This window comes from Protomyctophum bolini, assembly GCF_963924005.1.
Source record: "Protomyctophum bolini genome assembly, chromosome: 1".
NCBI classification, from domain to species: domain Eukaryota; kingdom Metazoa; phylum Chordata; class Actinopteri; order Myctophiformes; family Myctophidae; genus Protomyctophum; species Protomyctophum bolini.
In genome coordinates, this window is record NC_137862.1 from 31,686,363 (window position 1) to 31,696,886 (window position 10,524).

General features: G+C 43.0%; 1 protein-coding gene across 1 annotated transcript; it reads left to right on the plus strand.

Annotated features, from left to right (window-relative positions):
• Positions 1-5,896: 5,896 nt before the first annotated feature.
• Positions 5,897-6,892, plus strand: LOC308320047 (methionine adenosyltransferase 2 subunit beta-like; the record flags this gene model as incomplete). Its single annotated transcript, XM_080770350.1, has 1 exon — positions 5,897-6,892. The coding sequence occupies one exon, from the start codon at positions 5,897-5,899 to the stop codon at positions 6,890-6,892; it is 996 nt and encodes a 331-aa protein (XP_080626476.1).
• Between the last annotated feature and the right edge of the window lie 3,632 nt (positions 6,893-10,524).

Below are 10,524 nucleotides of genomic sequence, written 5' to 3' on the forward strand. Positions count from 1 at the left end.
CTGCCCAGAATAGAGGACCTACTTACTAAACACTTTCCCACACCCAGTGGTGTTGCGTGAAAAGTTAATTTATAGTAGGCATTTTTCCCCTTTACTGGAGCATTTCCAATTTGCAATACGCCTACGCCTTACAAAATATACATTCCACTTCAACCCTGATCAACAAGATCCACAAGCTCAAAATGTGTCGCGATGTGACACATGTAGATTTGCTATTTTCAACAGACTTTTTTGAAAACGTGTGAATCTGAATAATGAGTACATTTTAATGCCAATACTTTTGTACATTTACTTAAAGGTATTGTAGACAAGTTTCCAGTGTTTGTACACAGCATTGATCGAGTGTTTCCAAAAAAAATAAAATCTAGCTCCACCCCCCTCCCCCCGTCATTCTATTGGCTGAGCCAGGTCACTTCAGGCTATGGGGTTGTTGTTGCTGCTGGGAGGGACGCTATGGATATTGCGCTCGTATGGCTAAATATGACATTAAAAAATTATGAATTTCTATCGATATCATAGTTACAACAATGACATTGAGTTGACATGTTTTTTTAAGGGTAACTGTAGCGTAATCACAATATCACAAGACTGACACGACGAGTCCCGCAAATGAGGAAGTAGGAAGTAGTGGAGCAGACTCACTGGCTCTCAATTCAATTATCTTTCATTTGTAATCGTGCATATAAAACATATTGCCCCTCAAATGCCCCAGCCACTACAGCATCGTTCATGTGAACTACTTTGTCCACGGTTATTCATTGCAATGAAGAAAAATTGCTATGATGATCAGCGACGGCTTGTCACCGTTGGCGAGCACGGGTTGAATGCAAGCTTCAAGACGGCCGGACCACCCAACCATGCGCTATACATAGCGATTCTCATAATTTCAACAGGCTTACATATTACATCATAAACATACTATTTCACATGAACAATGGTGAAACTAAGATATGGGGATAATATTATACTTGCAATGAAATCGCATTGCGTTTTCATTATAATACTGCTGGGTCGAACACACAGTCAGACCCTCGCACTGTGATTGGCTAAGACTCCGCGTCACCCCGCACACAGACCCTCCTCCCAACACACTTCCTGACGTCCCGAGACAAAAACAACAGTGGATATAAACAGATACAAACACATAGAGGGAGACAAAGGGAGAGTGTATGTCTACAGGGCAGCAGCTCAGCATCAAAATATAGGGGAAGATAGAGGGAATAAGGCCACAAATATAGATAGATAAATATTTTGATTTTTGGCTGAAAACCTGCCTATATCACCTTTAAGTCCATTTTGAATTCCAGCCTTTTACTTGTAACGGAGTATTTCTACATTGAGGTAAAAGTACTTTTTCTACTTCTGCCCACACCTTATTTCATCTTTCTGCTTTCTGTTCTGCTGGTCACACAGTCACACACAGATCTACAAGCTCACAATGTGAACGCATTGTGAGCTTGTAGATATGCTATTTTCAAATGGCCGAAATGTATAGTGCTGAAGTGTTTACTGTACGTTGTATAATAAAACAATACACAATTTACAACTAGTTACTTCGTAGATGTTGTAAGGTTTCAACTAATTGTAGTGGAGTCAAAGCATTAGCCTCTGAGATGTACAGGTAGGCCTAGAGTATAGTACTCTGAAAATTGGAAATACTCCAGTAAATAAAAATAACTCAAAACTGTACTTACAGTAAGTAGGCCTACAGTTGAGCCTACTTGAGTAAATGTACTTTACACCACTGATGTTTTTGTCACGGAGCAAAGTGTTGATGAAGAGACTATAGTTCAGATGATCTGAATTGAGCTGCTCAAATGATAGCTTGATAGCTTTGTTTGTTTGTTTTCCCTCCTTCTAAGCCGAGCTTTGCACTGAGGCTTAGAAGCGGCTGTCATTTCAGGAAACAAACAAGCAAAAACACCACTTAAACTTGTTTTTTTCAACCAAAATTAATCTTTTAGTTCTACTGGATTTATTCTCCACTAGTCACTCCCCAACATTTTAGTCTAGTTTTTAATTTACCGTAGGTGTATTTCAAGGTGAGCTGAACTAGATGGGCCTCAAGTGGGATTGTCCACGGGCACTATGGTTCCCACTTGGGTGCTATCTATATTTTGTGTCACCCCTTACCCCTATTTTGAAAAACCTTTTAAAATAGTTCAAATAGCCGATCTACAAGCTCGCAACATGTTGATGTAGATCGGCTAGTTGAACTATATTTTTTTCAAAATTGTAAAAAAGGCAAAGCGGTTTAGGGGTAAGGGGTGAGGCACTGACGAAAATAGGGCCCTAACCCTAAGTGTAATTTATCTCAAATGTAGTCTTAGTAGATTTAGTCATCATAGCTTAGTTTTTATTTAGTTTTCGTCAGCGAAAAGTCACACAGCAGTCGACGAACATTTTTCATCGTATACAAAATCAAGACTGCTACTATCATTGGCTGGGAAGACAAGGAAGGACAGCATAGTGAGACCCATAATGTGACACATGTTTTGATACTGGTTTCTCCAAAAAATGGCCTTTACGGGTCTGTACCTAGTAGCTCTGAGAGCATGGAACGTAATGGACCCTGAAAGTTTTGTGTAACTCTGAGAGTGCACAAACCTGAAATGGTCAGTTTTGTTCCATTTGTATAGTCTCAGAGTTATACAAAAAAGTATCAAATTCACTTCAGCTTCCTGGCCTAACCGGCTGATGCACATCGATCAGGCTCCTTGAAAAAATAAAATAAAGTAGTTCAGAATAATTGCTTTACATTACATAAATTCAGCATACAACTTTCAAAGCCTATAGCATTGAAGGTTAAAGCAATGTTTTCAGCTAGTTTCAAAGCTCAAGGCTTTGAAAATAGCTGATCAGCTTTTATGGGCCGAGGACAGACTGACTTCTAGCATCTCACATTGACTAAATCATACATTTCCCACCACTTTCATAAGCCATTCTAATACCAGCAGAAAAGTGATTGTTCTTCACTTGTTCACTTGTAGGAAAAGTCAAGCAAGCTTTATAAAAAAATATTAAGTCTTTCCAACACTTTGGAGTAAAATGTGGTTTCTAAAACGGGTAGTCCCAATACTTGATTCTGATTGGCTGGTTACCGTCACATGACCGGTGTAAATTCCACCGATAACCCACTCCTTCAATCACTGGGGCTACTTGCCGAGCAAAACCAGAGCCAAACAAGGAAGTGATGTGGCTCGCTCTGGTGGCGCAAAGCGTAGCTACTTTTGTGAATTCAATCGTTTTATTAGGTTAATATTGCTATATGTTTGTAACCGTTTTAGAAAAGCAATAAGCCACTCGAGGCCCCAACCTGAGACCTCTCATGCTCTGCCTCTTATTGCTTAAGTAAAGTAGTTGAATACATTTACTCATAACTGTACTGTACATATTTTCTATTTATGTTTTAAATACATTTGAAAACTTGAAATGGGACATTCTGTATAATGAGTACTTTTACATTTGGTACTTTAAGTACAGTATTTCGATATTGCAGTATTGATAAGTAAAACAGAGTACTTTTTCCACCACTGATGCTGTGGAGCCATTAGCCTCCACACTCAAATGTGACCCCTATATGCTGTGCTGTTCTGTGGATCCCTGACCCCTGCCTGACTGCAACATTTACTGAAGCAATGTTACACTCAAGTGTGTACTTAACCATCATTATTGTCACCACAGTGATACAGTCAGGAACGAGTCCCGCAAGCATCACTGAAGAGGCAATATTAACAGTAAAGCACACCCTTGAGTGTAATATTGTGATTATACAATACAATTTACCATCAAACTAAAACAAAAAAATGTATTCATACGGGGCACATTCACACTCAAAATAGCCTCGGTAGTCGGTACCCAGGCTTTTATTTTCGTTCGCATTAGGCTCAAAAATGAAAGTCTGGGGAAACGCATTGGAAATTCTGACATACTGTAGGAAGCCCACTTTATTGGATTTTGCTAACCAATAACAAGAGGTGCGTGGCTCCAAATTTGCTGTTCTCTGCTGTTTGCTACCGGGGAGGGGAGTGGAGGAGGGGGGCCCCTCTAGACCAGAAATCATACAGGCTGGGCCAGGCTACACTCAAAATAACAACCATTTTTAGTTAGTTTAGCCATATTTTAGTAATCTGAAATGTTTTAGTGTTAGTCTATTAATATAAGATTTGTAAAATCAAGACCCGCCAAAGTATTTTGATGGCGTCGTAATGACTGATTTTACACTTGGTTGCATGATGAAAATAGACGATCTACAGACTCACAGCGCTATAACAGGCCCATGTGAAAAATGAAGGCCAGAGGTTCTGCTCTGAAATCCAGGGAGTGTTATGTGCAGTTTCACTGCGGGCAAGCCATCAGTGCTGCAGTAGGCTAGCTGTACACAGAAGGAAGCGCGCGCGTGCACACGCACACACACACACACGCACACGCACACAGTCAGTGGGAAGTCCTGACAGTATGTGTTGGTATCATAGACAGTAAAAAATATGGACAAAGCGTTCCGCGGGTCTAACATGAACGTAAAATGAAGCCTGTCAGTCCTTGAATTGTACATCGCCATCTTTCTAGATCCGTTTGGGCCCAGCTGGCCATTGGCTGGCCCAGACAACGAGGCGGGACTTCCCCCCTTCTTCTCCGTTGGTTTTTATTTTGACTCTAGTGGGTGGGGAATCCCGATCATAGACTGTAACGGTAGCCACGCCCCTCAGAACATACGCGACTTTATGGTCATTTTTTTTATAAATGGGACCATAATTTTCTAAAAAGAATATTATGACATTAGAAATGAGACTTTAAACTAAAAAAAGAAAGTATTCATGACCATGTTTATTAAGGTAATACAGTCTAGGTGAAGTTGGGTCCAAATACATGGACTTGGGGCTATGGGTTTTTTTGGGCCCAATGACAGCGCCACAACAGGCCATTATATGAACTTTCAGGAAATCCCGATTTCCTTAGTGGCTTCACGAAATATCTGTCTGACTGCCCCCCTGGTTGGTATAGTCAATGAATAATATGATAAGCTTCTCCCCAAAGTTTGTAACCGTCTTGGACTTTAATTTTGGGCTCCAGTGGTCTGAACTCCAACCTGTGACCCGATGTCTCTTGTTTCTCAGTGCTTAACTCAAGATCTGTCCACGGCTCCCATCTCAAGAGATACTCCTATATTATAATACCTTATTCCACCTTTTATGCTCTAATTCTCCATGTATCTTTTAACTGCATTAACTGCATGCACATTAAGCATTTCCCCCATGTTACTTGTAATATGATGTGACAACAAAGTGTGATTCTGATTCTGAAAAGTTACCTTTTTAGTATGTCTACTTGAATACTGTACTTAATCAATATGAATTTGTCAGTTAAAACAAAAAGGTTACATTTTATAAATGGTAAATGGTGGATTTATATAGCGCTTTAATCCAAAGCGCTTCACATTCACCCATTCTCACAAACAAGTGTGCACAGTGCACACGCACACCGAACTAGGAACAATGTTAAATCCCCGTAATTTCAAGGCTGCTCAACAGCACTGCTCGGTGGCTGCAGCTGTTGGTGCACATGGACAAATAATAGACACAAAATCATGCTGATATCGAGAAATAGACACACATGGTCAAATGTTGGAGTGGTATGCACCACTCAAAAAAGGAAAAAAAAGTGGGAACCACTGCATTAGAGATGCAATGTGAAAACTATCCTGCTCACTGGCCAAAACACCGTCAGTCCTTCCCAAATGACTCCATTTTTGAACAAAATGATCACACTGATTATGTCATATATTGATGATGTCATAGAATGTCTAGCAGAGATGCACTCCACTGGGCACTACTTTCTAGATATGCCCGTGGGAGAAGCTTTTTCTGTTCTTGCAAACATCTCATCTAACTGAATGATGCCTGGATCAGAGCACGCTGACCGTACGGAGGATGGCTTGTCCATCCCGAGGCACAGGGTTCTGGTGACGGGTGCCACGGGCCTGCTGGGCCGTGCCGTCTACAAAGAGTTCCACAACAACAAAGACTGGCACGCCCTGGGGACGGGCCACCGCCGTGCCCGACCACGCTTCCTCTGCTGTGACTTGCTGGATGAAGACGCGGTCAAAGCCGTCATCCAGGACTTCCGTCCAGACGTGATCGTCCACTGCGCGGCGGAGCGGAGACCGGACGTGGTGGAACGGAACGCGGAGGTGACCATCAACCTCAACGTCAAAGCCACGGCGACGCTGGCCAAGGAGGCGGCGGCGTCCAAGCCCGGGGCGTTTCTGATCTACATCAGCACTGACTACGTGTTCGACGGCCGCGACCCGCCGTATGGAGAGGACGATGTGCCCGAGCCGCTCAACCTGTACGGCAAGAGCAAGCTGGACGGCGAGCGGGAGGCGCTGCGTCACTGCCCCGCCGCCGCCGTCCTCCGCGTGCCCGTCCTCTACGGAGAGGTGGAGCGGGTGGAGGAGAGCGCCGTGACGGCGCTGTGGGATCAGGTCCAGGAGGGGGCAGCAGGGAGCTGCATGCTGGACCACTGCCAGCAGAGGTTCCCCACGGAAGTCAGAGACGTGGCGGAAGTCTGCCGGGCGCTGGCCGAGCGGCAGCGGCAAGATCCCTCCTCCGTCCGCGGGATCTTCCACTACTCGGCCAAAGAGCAGATGACCAAGTACGACATGGCCGTGGCCATCGCCCAGGCGTTCCACTTGCCCGCCAGTCACCTCATGCCGCTGACGGAGCAGCCGTCAGGCGCCGGAGCCCACCGGCCGCTCAACGCCCAGCTGGCGTGCTGCCGGCTGGGGCAGCTCGGGCTGGACGTGCAGCCTCGGCCTTTCCACACAGCCATCACCGACTGCCTCTGGCCTTTCCTCCCAGACAAGCGCTGGAGGCAGACGGTCTTCTTCTGACAGGAAGAGAGAATGAGTCAGGGGTGTGGAGGAAGGACAGACAGAGAGGTTAGACAAGAGCTATTGTCATTCCCTCTGATATGAATTGGAGACCAAGGCAGTAGTAGCATGTACTGAAAGTTTTATTTGCTCAAAAACCTACGTCAAAACTGACCAGTTCCTTTCCCCTCCATCAGGCGCCCTGGCTCTCTCTGTCTCCAATTTAGGCTCTTAATCCAGAGCGATTTACAGTAAGCAGGAACAACACAAGGCAATACATCAAATCAAAGCTAAGAACCTTTATGTGTCTTTATATTGTCTGTGTACAGTGTGTACTACAGTGAAGCTATGAGTATACATTAGAGTGCTACGTTATACGTCTACATGAAATGCTAAATTATAAATCTAATGAAATGCATTGTTACTACAGCACCTTTTGTCATATTGACGGTACATAATATGTAAATCTAAAAAAATTACATAAAATGGAAATTCGTCTTTGGTCAGTTACAACAATAAAACATTACAAAAAATACACGGGTGAATTAAAATACTATATCAAATGCATTCACATTAACACTGCAACAGTGATCATGAGCAGTGGGGATTAGACTATTTAAACATTTCAAATCTTTCCCCCAAAGCTTTATAGGCCTACTTTACGTTTAACCACTTGAACCCCAGCATCCCTATTCTGCGAGGAACATCCACCAAAAATAGGAGATCTACAAGCTCACAACGTGTCACATTGTGTCATGTTTTGAGCTTGTAGATCAGCCTTTTTGGGTGAAGATCTAGTTACGCGTCTGGTGAAGAGACTTGGTGTACTGCAGGTTCAAGAATAACTCTGAATAAGTATTCTGAGGCACCCCGGGACTTGAATCACTGCACCTGGCCCCTATAGGTATTTTAATCAGATTCAACTTGGTGTCCCTAATTTGGGCATGCTAGGTAAATATTTTTGAATTTCTAGATCTCTGTAATAAAAGCCTGTTCTTTGATGTTACAAGGCATTGATTAAATATCTGAATAACGAGTTGGATTCATGTTTCCTGTCAATTCATATTTAATGTAAATAGTGCCATCTAGTGGCATCCGTCAGGTAGGCCTACTTTTACCTATAGAACTGTATTTTCTACCATTAGTATCTTAATTAATTAATTAATTTCTAATAAATAAGAAAAGTAGATACTATTCTTATTTGCCGAAGTCAGGGATGGCATACTTGGTCTTATATTGAGACAGGTAGATAATATGTAGGCATTGTTGAGGGGGAGAGGTTATGCAGTTTGTGTGATCTTAAGGAAAATGTAATTAATTTAGTTTTTTATTGCCCATTCTACAACTCTATCAGGCAGAGACTTTTTAACAATCAATGATGAGGAGGGCCATGTGCATGTAAAATGGTAGCAAGACCACTCGCCCTTGGCGAGCAGTCTGGGCGATTGGTCTTGGCGACTCGCCAAAAGGGGAAGTCCATTCGCCCCGAGGGGAAGACCACTGGGCCCGGGGCGAAATGTCTTCACCTTTTGGCGACTGGTCTTCACTTTTTGGCTAGTGTTTTCTTCACTTTCAGCAACTGCAGCCTTTGCTAGCTACTGTGCTAAATCCGTCTTTTATATAATTTGATCAATCCATGACATCCATGCGCGTCGCGGTGAAATCCGTCGTTTCTATAATTTGATCAATCCATGACATTGTTGTTAGAAGAACAGCTCAAATATTGAATGTGAAGACATAGTGTAGTACAAATCCTGGTGTGATCTTCTTAAAAGTGGAAGGATCATAACACAGGTCTAAGGTATTTTTTCCCCTGACTTTCTGTTGGTAAGGTTTTGACTCTTTCACATCAGTGCACGGCTGATTCAAGCCATGCATTTAGGGGTAAAAAGGTACCTAAGGTAATGTAAACATACAGCATTTTTTTATTTAGCAATTAAAAGCATGGGTCTAAAACTACAAGTAACTTCATGGAATAAATTATAGCCTACTTGCAGTGTTAGCTGCAAGCAGTTTTACGCCACATGTATTTATTTGAAAACTCAATTAGCCTATAGTTACTTTTTAGATTGTATCATTGCCAAAGATAAAAACTAAAAGTTTACATCTGTAGCCTAGCTGTGAGATGGTCTGCGTTAGCTGCTGATACTTCAGCACTTTGGTTAGAAAGGCTTCTTCACACACACACACACACACGAACACGAAGCAGTAAAACATCGCATTTATCAACTTTTCGCTGCGCGCCTCACAAGGCTATTGGATTTATTTGTGCTTCGTCTTTGCACAATGCACGTATAGGCATACATTGTGTAGAGCTGTGTGTGTGTGTGTGTGTGTGTGTGTGTGTGTGTGTGTGCGTGCGCTGACGGCATTGCGTCCTCTCTCCACTGTCTTTCTGTGAGTCCCCGATTTCGGAGCTGCAAAATGCAAGAAATAACGCACTTTATGTGCAAACTCCTCGGTGCGCCTTGGAATTGGAGCGCAATGGAAATGACTAAATGAGCATGCTCAGGGTCGAGTGGTCTTCCCCTTTTGCCGAGAAGGCTTCACTTTCTGGGGCGATTGGTCTTGGCGACTCGCCTCGGAAAGTAAAGTCTTCTCGGCAAAAGGGGAAGGTCACTCGCCAAAGGTGAAGTCCACTCGCCGAGGCGAGAAGTCCGGTATTCTGTAAAATACCATTGTCTTATTTGTTCTTATTTTGTTAATTTACTGTATGTATGTTTATTTGTGGTATGTTGCAATGAGTACCCGGTATCATTAAGCTTTGGGTTACAATGTTTCTTCGACTTTACATGCTCTTGGTACCACAGCACCTCAAAGGCTCTTAAAACAAGGCTTCCCAAAACAAACTGGCCAGGCTGGTCAGGTCAAACTACTGGGCCTCACTCCCGAACCCACCTCACCCCTGCCCACTTTGACAGGCTGGAATGGCTTAGGGTTGACGACAGAGTACAGCATCTTGCAATGGGTCTGGTCCACAAGATTTGATACACCACCAAGATACTCATGTACCTGTCTAAATACCAATACGAAGTCCACACCCACCACACCAGAGGGAGTTCAACAAACCATGTGCAACCCAGATTCGGCACGAACTAAATTCCTTTCGCTCCTATATGAAGTCATTAAGACATGCGAATCCCTAGACTCCATCAAACCCGCTCTCAAAGGGCACCTACGGACGGCTGCAATTCGAAACTGGTCCCCGTAAAATCTGAATCCTCCACCCACCCCTTTTTTCCCCATAAGTTTGTTTTTTCCTTTTTACCTCCTCTATGATGATTTCCTGTTTTTGGCTATATAGAAGTGTATTGTACATCTCTAAATGTTGATGAATTGAACATGGTGGACCCTATTGTAAACAAGTGTAATGCTTTATGGTGTCATCCACAGTTAACAGTTTTGTATTGAGTTGTGCTTCTACTATCTGTTAATGAATACTTCAACCAATAAAATAATTGGAAAAACAAATATGAACCGTCAGTAATAATGTGTTTGGGAGATTGTTACGGACTGTTCTAAAGTCTAGGGGCAAACTGCCCGCAACATGTATAGGGAAGAACAACACCGCTCATAAAAGGCAAATAAATACAGTGGCATGACGAATAATGTACAACAGAATGGCTCTGTGAGCACTGAATTACTGAATGGTT